At 39.5% G+C, this 21,369-nt stretch overlaps 1 protein-coding gene across 2 annotated transcripts; it reads right to left on the reverse strand.

The window, feature by feature from the left end:
- Positions 1 to 3,962: 3,962 nt before the first annotated feature.
- On the reverse strand, positions 3,963 to 21,369 carry cacng7b (calcium channel, voltage-dependent, gamma subunit 7b). Of its 2 annotated transcripts, XM_044115878.1 has the most exons (6): positions 21,131 to 21,369; positions 13,666 to 13,861; positions 13,281 to 13,367; positions 11,993 to 12,133; positions 9,110 to 9,255; positions 3,963 to 8,172 (listed from the first exon to the last, which is right to left on the reverse strand). In XM_044115878.1, the coding sequence occupies exons 2-6, from the start codon at positions 13,859 to 13,861 to the stop codon at positions 7,717 to 7,719; spliced, it is 1,026 nt and encodes a 341-aa protein (XP_043971813.1). In that variant the 5' UTR covers positions 21,131 to 21,369; the 3' UTR covers positions 3,963 to 7,716. The 2 variants fall into 2 exon arrangements, with proteins under 2 accessions (XP_043971813.1, XP_043971814.1); XM_044115879.1 differs by lacking the exon at positions 9,110 to 9,255.

The raw sequence follows: 21,369 nt of genomic DNA on the forward strand, positions 1-21,369 counted from the left end.
GCAGTCCTCTCAAAATAGCTTTCAGAGGACTCCCTATAGGGCATGAATTAGCTTGATACTTCCAGAATGACCTAAACCTTACTGAGCATCTGTGGTGCATCCTCAAACAGAAGGTCTTGAACATTCACCAGTCCTGTGATGCCATCATGGAGGAGAAGCAGAGGGTTCCAATGGCAACCAGAGAGGCTCTGCTGAAATCCAGGCCAAGAGTGTTAAGGGAGTGCTAGAAAAATAACAGTGGGCACTGTCACACAAAATATTGACCCTTTAGGCTCAATTTGGAGGCATACGAATTTTTGTTTCCAGCGGTCAAGACATTAATACCTCTGTGTTGAGATATTTTGAGGGGAAAATAGAGATAAATACACAGATAAATTGTATCAAAGTGCTATAGCGCCACTGTTGTTCCATAGAAGGATATAGTGAAATATACAGTACAGACCAAAAGTTTGGACACACTTTCTCATTGAATTCAATGAGAAGGTGTGTGCAAACTTTTGGTCTATACTGTATATTTTTAAAGGATTTTAAATTTTTTATTTTTTTTTTGCTTAAGCAGCCTTTATTTGAAGTGGGAAATGAGATAGGAGGAAGACATGCGCAGCAAAGGTCATGAGGACTCGAACTTGTGACGTCCACGTGGATGACTACGGCCTCCATGCACGGGTTGTGTTTTACCAACGCACCACCACAGCACCCATGATGAAATATTTACAAAAATGTGACGGGTGTTCTCACGCTTGTGAGAAACTACAATTTGCTCAAATTTGTTCATCAGTGCAGCGCTGCATGATGTAATCCACCTGTGGTTCTGATGAGGAGTTAATGAAGCCGTTTACATTCTTCAACTACTCAAACATTGTGGGGGTTCATAAAACCTGAAATTACCAGGATTTTTGTGTTGCATTTTTAAAAGGTCTTATTAATCAAATTCACCCTGAGCATGCTTAAGAAGCCACATTTTGGATTACCTGTAACAATGAAGGGTGTCTGAGGCCCTTAAAGCAGAGATTGTGGCCCTGAAACGTTCACTTGTCTGGCAGTTTTGTTGTTGAACAATGTTTTTTCATCAAAACGGAGGCAAGTTAGCCCTGTAGAGCTTTAGATGTACTTGCACTCTTGTGACCTTCATGTTGAGTCACTGGTTTGCTCCAGGAGTAATTTAGTTAGTCCAACCACTTCCGGGTTCCTATTCCATATTTTCTCTATTTGTAGATAGTGTCTTTTTTTTATTTATTTGTTTGTTTTATTTAGCCTATATTTAAACAGGTTTTCCCATGGAGGCACAATATCTTATTTAAAAGAGAGACCTGTTTTGAAATGAAAATGAACATCTGATTCTCAAACCCCTTGAAATGGCTTTGTAAGACTTTTCAGAAGGACATTTCAATGACTTTTTGTCTCATCTGTTATTTAATTTCTTTAGGTCAGAGCATGATGTGTTGTTCCTTGAGATCTTTTATGAATCTGTAAGAGGCAGGGCTTGCTGTGCCTCTACTCCGCTGTATGCATTTCTGAATTGAGGTAACTTATCAAGGTTATTCTAATTCATGTTTACTTTGTAATCTGTAAATTAATTCGGCCAATATTTGACCTGCTGCTGACAATTTAGTTTTTAAGGTAGACTCTACAAGCCAGGTGGTCTTAATCCAAAACTCAACAAACAAAAAGAAAATTTTAAATCGTTCTGTTTCAAGTTTTCACGGACGGAATAAAAGTTTCACAGGGTTCAAGCCGCAGTTTGAGACCGAGTCGTTAAATTCAGCGGAACAGCCCTTTAGTCGAGTTGCGCATCGCGAGCTACATTTCGGACGCCAGCTTCTGTTCGTGTCTTCCTGCCTGTCTGCTCCTCTATTTCATCCACATCTCACCAGACGCATGCAGGCAACTTGTCGCACTTAGCCTTAAAAAATGCTAAATAAAGTTAAAAATAAAGGAAAACAAATATACCCCTCATTATTGTCAAGTACCTTGTGAGGTTATGATACGGGTTAATAACTCCAACAGTCTGCTGAGATCACGACGCGGGTTTAAACCCCCTCATTTTACCTCCTCTCTGCTGTACTGTGGATGTGCTTACTGGAGCGTGTGCCGTGCGCGCAGGGCTTTGTAAGTCCCCTGTTAGACCAGGTTCAGTGTGTGCGTGTGTGGGTTTGATTGTAATATTTTGTTACTGGAACGCCTCTGCGGGACACTTGTCCTGCGTGGAAACGATGCTGATTACAGCCGATCTGGGACGTGGAGCAAGAGCGCAGCCCTGCGGAGAGATGTTAAGTCACGGCAGCACACATCCACAGGTTAAGATGTGAAAATGAATTAGAGAGGGGAAATTAACATGATTCATACAATTTAATATCATTATCATTAAATGAAATTAGCAAAGATGTCTTTTTTTTTAATAAGTTGTTTGATTGGATTTATTCATCAGTATATATATATATATATTTTAAAAAGTACTAGTGGCAGGGCTGATGCTTGTTATGACCTTCAATTGCCATAAAATGGCTTTACTACCCAGTTCACCCCCCTCTTAAACACACACATACACACACGCTCACCCACGCACACACACACGCACACCCCCACACGCACACAAACACACATAGAAAAGCGGGGAGAGGCCGAGCTTGATAGAGCTAATCCAGAGTGACAGGTCTTTCATGCAGTAATGGTGAGGGTGAAAAGAGAGATCCACTCAACCCACACACACAAAGTGGAGCACACACTCACATGGATAAACAAAAGGAAAGGACAGAAGCAAACCCACAGACAGAGAGTGTGCTATCACAGAGAGTGTATCAGGAATAAGGCTGGCTGCTTTAGTCTCAGCTGTTGACAGAGTCACTCAGATAATGTTGAATTTCGCAGAGCACACATGCTGTTTTATTGACCTGCTTGGTGATGCTTGACGTGTCCAACAAACACAAATGTCTACAGCAGGTGTTTGATTTTGACTTGCATGGAAGCTCAAATGGATTTTGACAGTTAGACATTTCTTATCAATAGACAATGTCTTTTTTTCCCCCCTTTCTTTTATACTGATTTTGATCTATTTATTAATTTCAGAGTCACTTTTAGGATAAATAGAAATAACCTTTACACAAATGCATAGTGGTAAATGCAGTCAGACTCGTGCACTCATACACAACTCTGATCAATTCTTGGCTCCAGGCTGTGGTGGCTTGGCGTGACTGAAGAGGGAGGCTGGTAAACACCCTGTGGTTCACTGCAGTGCACCACTCGCAGAGATTCCCTGGCTTTTTTTTTTTTTTTTTTTTAAAGGAAAAGCCAGAAAATATTCCTTATTCTGCATGTTGTCACCGAACACCATTAAGATAAAACTTAACTTCATTCTAAATGCTGATTAAGTAAGACTCTACTATTCTACTTTTTGGTCAGTTAATATTATTAAAGTTTCTTCTAGTTAGTAATTTCAAGAATAATGAGAATTGTTTTTGTAGGGTTTCTTTCTCCAAATATTGATTTTTGGATAGATTTTCTTACCATTTGTTGGACTAAATGTCTCGGGTCAAATGCTTTGTGTATCTTTCTTCAAGAGTTTACTAGAAATTGGGCCAATTCCTTCCAACAGAATTAATGTGAATCAGGTTTATTCACATACATCTTTTCAGCTCTACACACATATTTTCTATTGATCTAAGAGCCCAAACATTGACTTTGTTATCTGTAACTAAAGTAGCAATATCATTAGAGTATTTCTTTTTTTAATTTGGAAGATAAATTTGTGACCAAACTTTATCTTCCTGGGTGATGCGCTGTGATGTTTCTTCAATATTTGTACATACTATAATCTACTTTCTTGGTCATGTCATAAATTTTATGGAGTGCACAAAATTTATGACATGTTTTATATATGTACAAACCCCCCAAAGAGCCCAGATTTATTACCAAAGACAAACAGAACCTGCACACATAGATGCTAAAACATGACAAAATGTATCCCCAATAGAAGTTTTAATAAAACAAATTGAGTTACAGATGTCAACTCTATAACAGCAGTGATTTTGTCAGTATTTCCTCTATTGCATTTGATCAGATTTTTAAAGCTGCAGTATCATTGAAGCACTCAAAAGCAATTACTTTAGCATGTTTGATATAACATAAAATAAAAATAACATGTGAACTGATTTCTGAGAGAAGCTTAAATTCTTTTGTGCATTAATACACAGGTAAAAAAAAAAAGAGTTGAGTATGAAGATAAAAAAAAGAGCTGCATTTGAAATAGTAACGCAGCATAACAGCTCAAAGGCTTTTAGAGATAATTACATAATTCAACAAATGATAAAAAAAGCTGTTTATTTAAAGCAAGAACAAAGCATTCATGGGCTGCACAGTGGCGCAGTTGGTTCCTTCTTGCCTTGCAGCAACTACAAGGCAAGAAGGTCCTGGGTTCGATTCCCGGCCCGGGGTCTTTCTGCATGGAGTTTGCATGTTCTCCCTGTGCATGGTGGGTTCTCTCCGGGTTCTCCGGCTTCCTCCCACAGTCCAGAAACATGACTGTCAGGTTAATTGGTCTCTCTAAATTCTCCCTATGGTGTGAGTGTGTGTGTGAATGGTTGTGTGTCCTGTATGTCTCTGTGTTGCCCTGCGACAGACTGGTGACCTGTCCAGGGTGAACCCCGCCTCTCGGTCAAAACGTTAGCTGGAGATAGACACCAGCACCACTCCCGACCCCACTATAGACAAGGGTGTTAGAAAATGGATGGATGGATGGACAAAGCATTCATCATCCACTGGTCATGATGGCCGTTGCGGGAACCCAAAGTTACTGAAGCACATTTTGATTGAAAAAGTTTGCAAGTGCAACGTCTGGAGAATTGCTTGTGCTGCAGAAATGCTTGTGGGCAAGGCACTGAACTGCCTAACAAAGAAAAGTCAACAACTGGGGGCTGGAGTTACATCAACTGCCTAAACAGGAAAACAAACCAGACTGCAGGATATTGGCAATACAACAAACCCACTTCATATTTTCCTTTTTGAGTTTTTTTTCTTAGTTTTTTTCCCCCCACAATAAATAGTAGGAGCATGTTTTATCTCTCTGAAGCTTCACAGTGATAATCCAAATCAATTAGTTCATGATGACACAATGGTTTTTATTTTACATTACAGTAGCAAACTAAAAATAAATAAATAAATATTCAGAATTAAATCTGGTTGTTGGTGCAGGTAATTATGCTCTTGCATTCTGTTCTTTGTACAGTGTTGTATAAAAAGAGCAATTAGGCTTTTGAGAATAAAACTATCTTAACTTTACAACCTGAAATAAATGGCCAAGTGAGGTCGAAACGCTTCATTGGAAAAGTCAGAATTAATTTCAAGTGCCCTCTCTGTTGTAGGACTTCTTAAAGTGAAGTACTCAAAAAACAAGATTTACTTTTTCCTCTATGAGAAGTCATTCGCAGTTACTTCAATAATCAATTAAATTTAATTACGCTGTTCAGGACAAGTTTATTTGTATAGCACATTTCAGCAACAAGGCAGTTCAAAGTTCTCCAAATGCAGGGTTGAAAACCATAGACTACACATTCTTGCAAATGTATCCGTACCACCTTAATGCACTTACTGTAAGTTTGATTTTATCTGATAGACCAGCAGAACGTAGCATATAATTGTAAAACAGAAGTGATTGCATGGTTTCGGATATATTTTTACAAATGGGAATCTGAAAAGTGTGCTATGCAATGAGAAGCAGATTTAGGTTTAAAAGCACAGGTGGGAGAATTAATTGACAGGATCACCATTAGCCCCGCTATTAACAAGGCTGGTCTCTATGGTTTTCTTTTTTGAAAAAAAAAAGGAAGAGAATTTTAGTTTGTACTTTGCCACAAGCCACGGGAAATAAAGCGCCTGGTAGGTAGAAGATGTTCTGTTCAGATAAAACAAGGTTTTACATTTTTTGTATAAATTATGTATAGCGAGGAACAAGCACTGCACATGTGTCACAAACACATCATGCATGCAAAACATTTACATTTGCTTTTCTAAAAAAATGCATTATTTTTCTCTGCGTTGGTCTATAACATAAAACCAGTATTGTAAGTTGTTGTAAGTTGTGACAAAAATGTATAAAAATATGTTTTCCAGTGTAGTTTGTAGTATGCATCAGTGTGATGGGAAAAAGCTGTTCAATTGCTTTGAGAAAACATTATTTTCTAGAAGTTCATAGTTACATGTTCAGTGGAGGCTGAGTTATAATTTAGTTTTGGTGATCTAAGGCTGCTTATCGAGTTAGAAATTAGATTTAATCTAACTGGTCAGTCTAAAAACAATTTACATTGATGCACCATTAAAATTACAGTGAAATGTTTAAGATTAGAATTCTTGTAGGGTATGAAATTTGTGGGTGAAGCAGACGTATTTATCCACCGTATTTAGTTTTTACCTACTGAGGATTTAAACCCAGACATGTATAAAAACAATTTTTCCATATCTTCTTTAATACCTTAGAATAAAGTGGAAAAGATGGTTTATTTAAGATTTTAAGTGGCTAAAAAGCTGCACAAACAATTTGCAAATGTAACAAATATTTTTATCAAGTGGGTTTTATAATTGTATTTAAAGATACACTACTAATCAAATTATCAGTTTATTTCTGTTTTGCAGTCCTTATTTGTGTGTCTAATAATTCTGGATTTACAATTTAAAATGTACAAAACTCTCCATCATTTGTTTAAGACTAATACCGCACAGTAAAGGCAGAAGGAAAGACAAAGTTGAAGAAATCTTTGCTTCGGGGTGGGGGGCGGGGGTTGCTTCATGGCTGCGGCCACTAGAGGGCGCCAGATTCCTGCAAAACAGGAGAAAACCCAACCACTTTGCATCAAGAGACTGCGTTGCTACAGCTGCTTCCCTTCTATTCAAAGCTGAATAAGTAAAAATATTTTCTCCCTTAGACTTGTGCAAAAGCTTCATTTGCCATTTCACAACTCTAGTTCTGATGTGCAGCTATGTACAAGAAGCTAAAGATCTGTCTCTTAAATATGTAAAACAATACGTTGTTTGCATGATATTTCTTAATAGTATCTCTGTATGTTACAAAGCTTAACAACATTCATTCTGTGCAGATTCATTTAACAGTTACTGTATTAACTAATACTTAATAACACGAGGGCACTATTATGACTTTATGGGTTGTGGAATCAAACTGATGATGTAATAAAGTCAGACACGAATAGAATATATTTAACCACGCTTTACCGTTTGGCAAAAACGTATGTAGTCCACATGTTGGCGTGACTTATGCATGTAAAACTCTATGAACATTCAGAGTCCTTTCAGATCAGTGCTTTGCGTTGTACATTTCCAAGTGTGTACAAAGTCCTGCAGCAATGCAGCATCTTTGTATAACACTGCAGCCCCCCTGCTTCACTCTCCCTCCCTTATACCTGCTCTACCAATCAACCTAACCTCTACTGTCTTTCTGGAGAACAGTTTGCCTCTTTCTTGACTTTCTCTTTAACTTCTTTCTTCTCTTTTGTTTGTTTCTTTCCATCCGTCACAGCTTCTTTGAAATCTTCAGAAATCAGTAAAAAATCCCCTCATTCTCTCTCTTTGATTTGTAATGTCTCAAAGCTACATTTTTCTGCTTCATTTGATGCTAGATCAAAGCTCCGCGCTTACCCTGATCCAATTCCAAATGTTCAGTATATTTAATGATGAAGAGTCAGTGGCTCGTCTCCGTGTGGCTCCCCCTTCTTAACAAGGGGAGGCGCTCATGTGCACATGTGTGTGATAGTGAGGGGGGGGGACAGGCGATGGAGGCATGGTCATGGGAAGAGCCTGGCCCTGAGGGTGGGAGGAGTGGGACCTGGGTAGGGTGTGTGTGGAGGGGTAACCAGTGGGCTGTGGCTGCATCTGGTAGCTCCCTGCAGAAGAAGACATGGAGGGCGGGCTCCCCTGGCCGCCAACTTGGAGGGTGCATTTCGGCGGCGCCGGTGGAGTCTGGTTGAGCTGGATGGAGATGTCGCTGGACGCCTCCGAGGTGCTGCGGCCTCTCTTGGGTGGAGGCCAGGAGGATTCTGGGTGGAGGTACTGGCCGCTGTAGTCGCTGCCCTCGGACAGACGGGGGCGGTAGATGGCAGGGTGGGGGCGGTACATCTCTTCCTCTGCATATCGCTTCATGAACAGATAGACTGATAAAACTCCGGCACCCTGAGAGAAAGTCAATTTTAAAAGAAATTAGCATTTGAAGTGTTTGACATGTCAACTATCTTTCAATGAAATGTACTATTAATGAGGCTACTGACATGAAATAGGTTTGACGACATGAAGAAGAGAAGCCACGAAGGAGCATGGAGGCCAAAGTCATTGATGGTTTGTAAGACAATTTTTTACATTAAGGTGAAAAACTAAGCTACGGACAAGAAATACAAAGGAACGTCACAAAATATTATGAAAGAGTTAGTAAACACAAAATATCAAGGAAAAAAATAATTTTAGCTAAAATGCTAGTTTATCATTTGTACTGAAGCTGCTTCTTTCCAGGTTTCCAACATGTAATTATTCTGCTGCTTAAAGAAGATTTAATCCAGTAAGCTTTTTTTTTTAAAGTTTACTAATTATGGATCATATAAGAAGCTTTTCTGTAATTCTAATAAAAGAGATACTGTGAGATGTATTCACAGCATTTCAGGAATAAAAATATTCTTGGAATTTTAAGATTCTGGGACATCACTAGCAGCAGATAAGAGGTGCGTTAGCTGATATAAAGAGTCTATCATGTATATGCTGAAGCACTCTTAAAGGACGACACGAGTTCTTCGGGGTTAAAGGTCAGATCTGCTGTATTGGAATGATTAACTTCTGATGTTCATTCCCATCAACACACAAAAACCACAAACTTCAAGCCATGCTGAAACAAAATGAGTTAGAGCTTATTTCTGCTGTGCAAATACCAACTTTACTCTTTTATTACTATTGATGTGTTTTTTTTTTTATGAGATTCAATTCAAAGCTGCAAAAGCTGAGTCCAAGATGAAACAATGATAAGAGACTTACACAGACGAGCAACATAAACATGTGCAATCAGACAACAGCTCGGAGTACGCTTGCCAACAGACAGCATTGCACACACACAACCCACACTGACCTCTTTGAGTAAGAAGGAAGAGGCAGCGAAGGCGAAGGACCAGCCGTAGTGGTAATTGAAGAACTGCTCTGGCTCTCTGGGCCGGTTCATCACCTCATCATTAATACTGGAGATGTAGAGCACCAGACCCACCACCAGACTGAGGCCTGCATGCAGCACATTTATGAGGACAATGACAGTGAGAAACAGAGTCAGACACATGGAAGTTCATTATACTGTGATAGAGACACTCGTAGCAGTGTGCCCGAGGAAAGAAAGAGAAAGATATGAGCTGACTATGAAAACCAATTAGCCTCCAAAATGATGTTGATAAAGAACAAAGAGATGAATGAGAAAGTGCTTCAGAGTGAACTTTTACCACACAAATCCCAGTGCATACAAAACATGTTTTTTTTTATTTAGAGGTTTTTGCAATGAAACATAAATAAGTCTGAGATGTTGAGTTTCCACAGAAAAATGTAGCGATATTTTTTAAAGTTTATAACTCGGTTCTGTACGTAAATCCTCCCTCAAAGCCAAGTTGTTTGCAACAATGAAGAGAGTTTTAGTTTGTGTGACAATAGCAGGTCAATCCTTTTCTGAAGCATTCAAGTTGGGTGTCTCTGAAAAAAATACAAAAAACTTCTATTAATGGGCATAAATGGTTCCCAATGGTGAAGGATCAGAGATGTGCAACAAGATGTGTCCTAGGAGACAAATAGAGGCAACCAGGTGTGTGTTTGCATGAGTTTCCTTTTTTCTTTAGATAAACACTGATGACATTTCAAGCATCTCTAATCAAAACCACTGCAGTACTTAAACATGACCCCTGCTTTTATTTATTGATTTATGTTATAAATGGAGCCTAAAGGCTCTAGTTTAGCTGCATGTATTATACTAATTCCATACTGATTGCTAAATATATTTTTTCTTCATTCTTTAAAACTACAGATAGCCTAACCCGCATGTTCTTTATGCTAGCATATTTTAAAATTATTTTAACAACTTCAAGGTAACATGTTTCTTGTAGGCATTTATAAATACCGGTAAATATAAATGAGCGCAGAAGAATATTTTTCCTTATATGTTGTACATCCACTGGACAAAGAAGTTTCAAGGCAAGTTTAGTGAGAAATCAAATATGAATACGTGGGAAAGACCCTCATGCAAACTGTTAAAGTAAGGTGAGATATCTGTGATGCTATGGGTCTTTTTTCCTTTAAGACACACTGGAATGCTTGTTAGATTGCACTCTAGATTTTATGTTGGATAAAATAAGCTGCACAAAACTGGAAATTGATTTATTTATTTTTTTCTTTTGTGGGACAGTGATGTCAAACATATCAAGATAAACACCAAAAACCTGCAGGGTGACTTAAATGAAAGAGACTCAGAACGTAGAATTTCTATTGTGTGAAGAGGAGCTGTCCTTTAAAGGCATTTAATATATATATATAGACATATATATATATATATATATATGTTTTTTTTTACCAGGTGTGCCAATAATGTGGCTCGTACAGTAAAACCTTTTTACCCCAGATGTAGCCCATGCATCTTTAAACCCCCCCTGTCCTTCCAGCAACCAGACATGAACTCTTCACTGCCTTGAAAATGTTAAATGCATGAGGTACAACATATGGCATCCATCAAAGAATCAATATTCAAAGGCAGAGGCCTGCTGAAAGAACCAGATAGGATTAATTTTAGATATGGCTGGAACATTGAAATGAGGTGCTGCGCTGTCTTCAGTTGTGTATTTTTACTCAAATGGCAGGTCTAAGAGGTTCTCTTGTCAACTTAAAGTTTGAAGGCATGGAAAATGCAGAAACCATGCTGCTGTCCACTGTGACGTGACAGTACATGTTCATTCACGCATTCTCAGTGACACGGAGAGAAATCTTCATGCACATGCCCGACGAGAGCAGATGACAGAAAAGGACGAGTGAGCGTTGGGCAGAAAAGGAACAAAGGCAATTTTTTTTTTTTTTAAGTGGACACGCACGACTGTGGAGTAACAGAAGCGAGGAAGAGGAAAAAAGAGAACATCAGCCTTCAAGCAAGCTCAAACATCTGCGGCTCTATGCTGATTTTTTTTATCATCTGAGTTGTGCTATATTAACCAGAACATGATGTTACCGCTCGCAAACTGCAATATTCACTAGACCACTGCCTCGGGGATGTAAAAGGAATATTCTGAATAATCCATATATACCACCGAAACCACAACAACCACAACGGACAGAGAGGGGAATGTGAAAGGAATGATAGAGCTGATAGTTTACTGCAGCATCACAAACGAGCAATTCAGTGCAATTACTGTCATCATCTCTGACACCTCAGAGAATTTGTTCAAATTTTATAACCTTTGTTACATAACTCTTTGCTTTTACAACACACTTTCTTTTACCCCGGTCCCTGCTTGCTAAAGCTGTTGTATCAGAATCTGTTTGATAGTCCTTTCATCTCTGCTTACTCTTCAAAAAGCATCAAAAGGAAAAAGCCTTGAGAGAGCTTAAGCTGCAGCGTGCCTCCTGATAGTTTTTACTCTTATCCCCTGCACAGGAAAGGGGATCATTAGTGCCATCTGCTGCTCAAGAAGCATCCCTACAGAACTGAGGAAAAATCTGCTTGAAATGTCTTTTTCTGCAGAACGTTGACATTCTGCAAGCCATTTTAAAAGCCAACTTTTTAAAAAGAGGAGGAAACTTTAAACCCTTGGGTTGGGATGTCGAAAATGAATCCTGTCACTTCTTCTAATGACAGCTGGCACACCTGTATCCCCGTCCAAAAATAGAGTCATTAACAAAGCATCGCCATGTGTGACGCAGGACACAGCCGGCTGCTGTAATCAATCATAATGTGAGGGAGCAGGGACAGCGCGAAATGAGTGATGGGTCCCACCTGAGAGAATGAAGAAGATGCCGGACACAAAGGCCAGGATGGTACGCTGAGGCCGGATGTGTCCGATGTTGCTGATGATGAAGGCCGTGAAGACGAAGAGCAGAGACACCATGGGGAAGGGCGTGGCCGTACGAACCATCTCTGTGGGAACAAAAGGTCGCCGTGTTAAAAATAGCTCCTCTGATGTTACCTGGGGAGAATGTTTCCACGGAATAAAAAAATATCCAAAGATAATCAAATGCAGCATGTTGTAAAAATATTCATACCTCTTTCTGTGAGATTTATCAACATGAACTGACATGTTTTTCTATTTTATTTCACAAACAAATATCTGAAAAGTCGGGTGTGCTCTCATAGTCAGAATCTATGATTTGATATTTTGTGGAAACTTTTCCCCACAGACCAATGCTGCCACCACCATGTCATACAGTGATGATAATGTGCTCAGGGCGATGTGCAGTATAACATTTTTGGTTTACACCTGAGCTGTGGTTCTCTGTAGCTCCTCCACAGTTACCTGGGCTGGCAGGTTAGGTGGACAGCCATGTTTGTTGGTTTGCAGTTGTACCTTAGCCTTGCCATGTTCTGATGCTGGACTGAATGTGATCCTATAAATATTGTTTTATAAACCAACTCTGCATCCTCTGATAGCATTCAGTTGCATCTCACTTCAAAATAAAAACAGTGTTTATCTTTTTAAAGATTTGGAAAATGATGTCTCATTTTCTCCCATTTCGTAAATATATGCAACTTTGTGTTGGTCTGTCACATAAAACTGAAATACAATATAGTGACGTTTGTGGTGGCAAATTACAAACCATTGTCTATTGTTTTAACTCAAACAATTTGCAATAGCAGATATGTACGTATAAGCAAAACAAAATCTTTCTGTGTTTGGAGAAATGTCTGTTGACTTTTATCTCAGAGTAAGCAAAAAAGTGACAACAAAACACAAACATATGCTTTTTAAACATTAGACATTTGAAATCAGGTAAAAAAATAGCTAGCTTCAGATATAAATTCCCTTCAAACTCAGGTCTTTTCACTTCTCTTTTTATCATTTATGACAAGAACTCTGAGTGAAAAGAGGGAAAGTCCTCTGAGACTGACCCCCCCCCCTCCCTCTGCACCTGAAGGCCTTTTTTCTTTCACTTCAGATTCTTCATCCTCGCCCTTCTCCATCCCCACTTTTTGAATCTAGTCAGCTGCACATTACTCTGTATAATTCCAGAGTAGGTTCCCTTTGGTAAATAACAGACGTGTAATATCACATCCATCTTTCACTCACTCAGGATGTTTGCCGTGTTTTCGGTGGTGATCTCTATTTCGGGCTCAGTGAAGTACTCCGAAGCAACGCACCTCCCGTTCTCTGATCCTGTGAGGAAACAGAAATTGGAGAACGTTAGGTTTGCTTTTAGGTTCAGAGTCGGTCATGCGTGAAGAAGCGCAGGTCTCGGAGGACTCTCTCGCTGTTAACAATCATGTTTTCTGACAGATTTGATCCCAGAAGCCAGAGGCTCCTCTCTTTCTTTTCTCTCTCTAGCCCGACTCTCCCTCAAATTGCCAATCTTCAACATCTCTTTATGCTTGTTTGTTACTTTCTTGTGCTTGGATATAATGTGTGTGAGAGAAAGTGTAAACATATGCACAGAAATGTGATGATATATTCCTACCAGCCACAAAGCAAACTCTCCAGAGGCCCGAATGCAGAGCCATCTTCACCTCCATGCTCTGGTTCTGCTGCAGGATGATTCCCTCCACCATTATGAGCCAGTAGTCGGTGGACACAGCCACCCCCACCAGCAGCAGTCCGCAGGCTCCAAACACTGTGGACAGGATGGTCAATGCACGGCTGCTGCATGAACTCATCTGGAGGGCAGAGGGGCAGAGAGAGGAGAGCGGTAATTCAAATTCAAAACTGTGGAAGAAGGAGAGACAAGAAGGAAAAGAAGGGGCCGTGGAGAGGAGATCACTGAAAACGGGGAACTCCTTTTATCAAACGTGAATCTTATTCACAGGGACACACCGCGGCTGGCTATTCCTCTGCTCTCGCCTTGTTATTGCTGGAGATGATTTAGTGACACACACACACACACGCTGACAGCCAATCACATTAAAGGTCGGAGAGGAGCCAATGTAACAGATGATGACCTCACCGGCAAAGTTAGACAAGGATTTTAAAAACTCAGCGATGGAGGGAACAGAAGCATAAAGGAAACGGTGACTCAGTCGCAGGCTTTCTGTGACTTAGTTCTGGCTGAACGGCACATGCACGTTTGAGCGAGATGTCTGTATAGATTCATGTTTCTCAGCGCACGTGTGCTGCATGTGGCTGCTCCCCCTCTGGCCTCTACTTAATTTGGACTGTTGTTCATTTGAATCAGCACAACGGATAAGGAAAAGCACAGAAGAAACAGAGAGACATGTTCTTTACTCTAACCACAGAGCCTTGCAAAAGTACTCAGGCCATTCAAACTTCATGACGTTTTGTTATGCTGTAACAACAAAAGTTTGATGTTTGTTCAGCTACAAGTGTTGGGCCACGGCTCTAGCAGTTTTGCACGTCTAGGAAATGATGTTTTCGCTTGTTCTACTTTACAGTCTCAAGTCCTTTTCTTCCAGGGTTGCTCTGCCTGTAGCTACATTCAACTTTCCATTAAACGTGACCAGCCTCTCTCTGCTGAAGAGAGTATGATGCTGCCACCGCCATGTTTTACAGTGGCAGTGGTGTGTTCAGGGCAATGCAGTGTTAGTTTGTGCATATTTTGCATGAAGACCAATAGTTGGAATTATGAACTATGTCCAGTACAAGCCTTTACCTCAGCATTAAAAAGTTCCCTTCTGCCTCTCCAGTAAAGAACGCTTTCCTCCTCATGCTTGTCATCTTTGAATTATCTTTCTTTTTAAACAATACCATGGAGGATTCAGGCTTCTCCAGCATAACTTGAAAAGCCACCCAGAACTCCAAACAAATATCATCTAAGCTCCCTTACCCCCTTTCCATCTCACCTTCTCTATTATCTTTTCAGTTGTAGTGCCATGTAACACCAGAATTATGAAACTGAAATACAAACAGATGGACAAATTTAATATTTTACATGTAGGCCAAAAAGTTTCCTAATGAAGCTCTGAGTCTTTCACAGAGCAGCAGTTGAAATTATGCACGAGCAGATGCTATTTACTAATTGGGTGTTTCTGAAGGCAGTTGTTTGGAGAGTAATATATTTATAGGTATCACAGAAGAGAGATCTGAATGTACATGCTCAGCAAATCTTTGGGGTCTCTCAACAACAACAAAAAACATCAAAGACCATGTTTTGTATTGTTTTAATTTGACAGACAGGTGCCACTTTGTGCAGTCGATCACTTCAATTCCTGTTACAATACGTTAAAGTTTGTGGTTGCAACCAGAAAAACTGGGAAAAATTGAAGGGGCAGGGATACTTTCACCCTCATATTATGTCATACGTGTTATTTTATTGGCGTTTAAACACCATGCTGCAGTGTAAAATCTAAATCTGTCTTTCTAGCTCATATTTTTATTTTCCTCAGCGTCAGTTACTTCCTGAACTATCTTTTAACCTTGTGTGAAACCACAGTAAAAATAAAAGAAGAAATATTCTGGCTCTTCTGAGCTCGTCCTCACTTATTACGCTGCACTACACACACAGCAATAAGCCTAACAAACAGGAGGGAGTGCTCAGCAGACTTCATCTTCCACTGGTTTTGCCTCTCAGGCAGCATAATGGCTGCCTCATCTTATTAACGCTGGCTGTTTAAGAAAGGTAAAGAGGCTTACTCACCAAAGACCTGCACACATTCTTACTAATTGTGTGTTGTCCTCTCTGTGTTAATTTTCAAGTCTTTTTTTTCACATATACATAAACTGGCTCTTCAGTGTATAACATAATTAAAGCTTATAGAGTTTTTCAGGATGATACGCTTGACAGTATTTTAACTGGATATAATTAGCAGAGGGTTAATGAGCAGCTTTTTGGATCCAAAACCTCTGCCTGCAATACAGCATTTGTCAGCAGGATGCCCTTGTTTCTGTGTGTGGAGGCTGTCGAGCTCATGTACTGTTTTGCAGAATATCTGGACACAGTCTTGATGAATGATGAAAAAAAATAGACGGAAAGTGCCACGATGCAGCTATGTGACAGCTTCACAGATCCAAATTCAGCAAATTCAAAAGGTGTTGATCCAGCCAACTTTCAATAGCATGTTAATTCCACATTATTCAGACCAAATGCAACAGACTCTTATTTATATTTTCTTAACAAAAACTCGCCGAGGGGCATTAGCATTATTTTCATTTTTTGGAATCAATTGCAGTAGCATTCAGTGGTATGAAATGTGAAAAAGCATCCCCCCCCCCACCACAGTTTTTGCTTTCACTCTGTTTTTACTGTTTTGTCCCGCTTTGATGTTTGGACCAATCCAACAAGCTTTGATATTAGAAAAGCACAACACAGGAAGATCCAAAAAGACATTTTCAAATTACGATTTTAGTGATAAAGGAAAAACAAGTTATCCAAACCAACCTGCCATGAACATATGGAAATATGCTCTAACTATTTGTGCATTAATTCATTAAATAATTGTGATTAATCACTCTTTATTTTGGAAAACTGAGTTTATTTTCACTAGTCACACCTATTACCACCAGGTAATGAAGATGCCATTTGTTGCATCTTCAACAAATGGCTTGAATAGAACCTGCCTGACAACATGAAGTAGGCTAGAAGGCTTTAAAAAGCAACACACCATGCCCAAATATAAGGGAATTCAAGAACAAACAGGAAACAAACTTATTGAAACCTATCATTGTTATTATCCACAAATCAAGAAATCGTGGAATACTGCTGGACAACAACTCATCCGGGAGGCCATAAAACAACTCAAAGCAGCATTCGAAGCTCTGCAGATCTCCCTTGGCTCTGTTGATGTGTTCATGATTCAAAAGTAGGAAACGGACTCTGCAAAATGACGGTGCTCTCCATCAGAAAGTTGTGAAGGTGAATGTTCAGCCATCTGTTTGTAAACCTTGGTTGTGCAGCAGTGGGATGATCCAAAACGCAACAGCAAGGCCACACCAAAGACCTTCTCAAAAAAGAAGGTTTTTGGTGTGGTCCAGTCAAAGACCGGATCTAAGTCCCATTTTAGATGCTGTTGCCCCCCTCGGGTCAGCAACCCATAATGGTTTAAGGGAAAATTATATTTTTATGCAAAGCCCAACTGCTTTGGATATCTTTTTTTTCCGTTTATGCTTTATTTAATTTTGCAGTTAGGTACAACGTGGTGTCGGTCAGTCACTTCAGTATATAGGATATATAAAGTATGTTAGATACATAGATATCTTAAGTATCCAACATAGATACTCAAGAAATCTATATTGTATTGAAAATCAGATAAGAAAATGAGGATCAAAACCTCAATAAATGAAAATAAGCTGTTATGCAAAGCTGATAGAAAATAATATACAACTACATTGTAAACATCAATGAGAAATATTTACTTACCTACACTTTGTAAGGGAATATTCAACTACAAGGTAAAATAAATTGATAGGGAATGATTTAAGCACAAAATATTTAATGAAAGTAGGAAAGTACAGAAGAACTGTCAGGCAGAGACACAGTCACATGAAAAATAAACTACAAAACATCGGGTTAAATCTTAATGATGCCTTTAAACATTTATCAGTTACTTTCAAAGCTACAAACAAATGAACCTGCAGCTACTTAAAAAAAAAGCCATTTCTTTATCCTGCCTCGTCTTTGTGTGACTAATCCTGGAGGCCTTTTAGAGCGAAGCTATAACAGTAACAGTCATCCTACAGGGGAATGAAATCTTAAAGATTAAGCCTGGTCCCATCTTATCTGGACAACCATTGTGGAAGATGTGACTGCTGCAGAAGTTATTTTGCTTTCTTTGCTGCAGCAGCGTGACTGAATAGAGGCTCTTTGTCAATGAGGGGTGAGAAGGAAAAGTGCAAAGAGACGTAAAGAGTGCACATCTTTGAGGGGAGAGTTTTAAGGCATCTGATGTGTCAAAGTAAGAAGATCAAGCAAGAAAATGGTTAGCAATATGGGAGATGGATTTAAGAGGAAAGTAAAAATCTAATCAGGCAAACAGGGCATATAAAGGATGCAAAGCCACTAAGATCAAACAGATTTACAAGAGCTAGAAAGCAAATTGGCTCCGTCATCTGAGGCACTAGGGCAAAACTAAAGATTTGTATGAACAGTTAAGCTAAGCAGACCTTAAACATCCTCTTCTTTGTCTCCGTTCTCTCTTTTTAACTAGAAGCTTATCTATCGAGGCACTGGGAATTAGACAAAGTGTGCAAGAGGAAGTTATGAGTTATTTCACATTAAATCAATGAAAGTTCACTGAAATGACAAAGCATGACTGGGCGCAGGAAGGAATGTGACAATATGATCATCAGCACACACACACAAAAAAAAACTCCAGAATGAAAAGTCACACAAGGAACCATTATGAAAAAATATTTAGAAAGAGTTAGACTGAATTAGAATCTGAATACTGTAGAAATTGAGAATTATTAGTAAGCCAAAATACTAATAATTTTTCAGCACCATGGACAGCACCTACACCATCAGCATTAGACACAGAACATGCGTTGTTTTGCTTTAAATACAAAACTAGTTTTATGACAAAAACTAGCATTTAAGGTGAAAAGGTGGTTAAAGTATGAAACTTTTAACCTTTAGTGTGGATTCTTAACACTTCCTCTAAAGCTGAGGATCGGGTCACAATCAGTCCCATAAGAAAATAAGAAAACATACTTCAATCAGAACATTTCCTTTGTGATCGCTCACGCTTTACTTTGCAGTTGTAAGAAACACAAACGCTAATGAAACAGTCAATCAAACTTCCAACAACTTTGTGCAACACAAGGTGCGATAGATGATTAAATACCAACATGTCTTCTACTAAAAAGCAAACATGCAGATATAAAGCACTAAAAAGTAAAAGAAGAAAATAATTAAGCAGAAAGATGACATAAAATCTCATCATCAGAATACTTTTGAACCACAGAATATTAGTGAAAATAGATAAATAAAAAATGAACTGGTAAAACCCAAATATCAATAAAGCCTCGATGAGATTAAAAAGAAGCCAAAGTATAGAGATAAAATTATAAAATCTAACTATTTCTCAAAATCCTGATAAAAAAAAAACCTGTCAGCTCAAAAGGTAAAAGAAAATTATTCAGATTTAAAGAAAAAAAGAAAACAAAACACCATTGATACTTGATGGAGACGCCATAAACAGCAAAAGAAAACAATTTCCTTCAGAGATGTGTGATAGTAATCCCATTTTAAGGCTTTGACACCTCTGCCTTCTTGGCCTCTTTCTCCCAGAAAGCAATGAACCAATTTAGCTGGTTAGATAGGAGCCACAGGGGGACAAAAGGTTTAATTCACTCTAATCTATCTCAATCTACAGATTGGCACAGCCTTTATAACTCACAGGACAAAGAGATGCCAAGTAAAAAGAGGGTGTGATGGATAACAGGGAGGGATAAGAGTTTTGATTTGGGGGATGTGGCTTTCTGCCCAAAGTGGCAGGACCTGGAGTGGGCAAGCAAAAACATAATCTGGCAGGGAACAAGCTTTCTTCTGCTTACTACGATCACACAGTTTTTACTGTAAATGACGGATGGCTGATGTTCCTGAAGTTCGTAGCTGATATGGAGTTTATGCTTTGCTCCTGCTGTGATTTTTGATGTGGGCAATATGGGAAAAGTACTTGGAGAAAAATGTACTAGGGACACTAGTGGGTAAAAAAAGATTAAAAAAAATTTGGGCAACCAGTGTAAGAAACTAAAGTCCTCTAGTAATTGCAACCTGAACAACTTTTCAGTCACTGATCCAGCCAAAAAAAGAATGAGTGTCCCTCACTAACAGCCAAAGAAAACACTGTAAGGTAATATTTCTGCACTTAACAACAGTTAATGAAGCTTAGGAAATTGATTAGACTTATTCAGAAATAAGGGGATATTTTACAGTGCTTGAAGAACTGATGGCTGCATTTGATCAGAACTAGTTCAGAACCAGAAAGACTTGGACTTGTGAGGCCAGAAAGGGAGGATTACACACCGGAAAGGGTTTATTTGGAAAGGGAATCAATTTGTGAAAACAAAACATTGTGAATGCATATCTGAGACCCTTTGAATGGAGTTAATAGATTTGTCAGACCCAATTAGCTTAATATGTACTTGACCAGGCAAACCTGAACTTAATTAATCCGCACTGATTACAAATTCTGTGTTTAATGAAACCTTCATGTCTACACAATACATAAATAAAAAGAAACAGGGAGAATAAGACTCGCCTATGGGGAATGTTTCATGCAAGAACCCCCTCTGGGTAGGAAGATGTGAAAACCTTCAGAAAACACAGCAGTCAAAAAAAAAAAAACACAGCAGTCAAAAAAAAAAAAAAAAACAGGAACCGAGAAAAAGTGAAGAATGTATCAAAAGAAAAGTCCTTGGCCCAAAAAATGGAAGGAGTATCCAACGTGGGCGCGCACGACAGGAGTGCGTCCACGCACTGGAACTAGAAGATGTGCTGAACTAATTATCCCTGTGTGCAGCGTCTTACAAATCGGGCTCAGAGAAAAGTCTATGAAATCACTCACGGGGAAACCAACGACTTCCCGACAACTAAACGCCGAGATGCTGACTGGACGGGAGGCTTTGGTCTCTGCGAACGGTTTCTCCGCGCAGCAGCACCAACAGAGAGGAGAGCTGAACATCCACACTGTCATCTCTGTTGAATACATGTGTGCACAACCAGAACCTAAGCCAGAGACTGCGCACGGAGTTTCTGAGGGATGATAAACACAGAGTGAGGAACATGTGAACGACGTGAAACTGCAGTGGAGTTGTGTGCGGATAACTTGGCTGTCGGAATAAAATTATTTCCCAGTGCGCTCCGGAACGAGCTGCTGTCTGTCTTTATTAACACGACGCCAGGACGCGTCATGAATCCTGCTCTTTTCACAGCTGTCACACACACACGCGCGCGCGCCTACAATTAAAATGACTCAGTCACCATTGTAATTACGGCCAACAAAACACAGAAATTCAGAAGGAAGAATACTCACAATGCCACCAAGAGTCGTGCGCACACGTCAGGAAGCCAAGAAACCCCACACCAGGGGAGGCTGTGCTGGGGGTTTTGTCCCTTCCTCTCCTCCTCTATCTCTTTCCTTCTATCCTCTCCTCTTTTCCTCCGTCTGGGTGTTTACCCTTAAGTTCCCCTTCCCATCCTCGAAATGTCTTTTCTCTCCCTCTTCCACGCAGTCTGTCCCAGGCACTGCGGTGGATCGTTTACTGAGCTACT

Source organism: Gambusia affinis, linkage group LG05, assembly GCF_019740435.1.
Source record: "Gambusia affinis linkage group LG05, SWU_Gaff_1.0, whole genome shotgun sequence".
NCBI lineage: Eukaryota > Metazoa > Chordata > Actinopteri > Cyprinodontiformes > Poeciliidae > Gambusia > Gambusia affinis.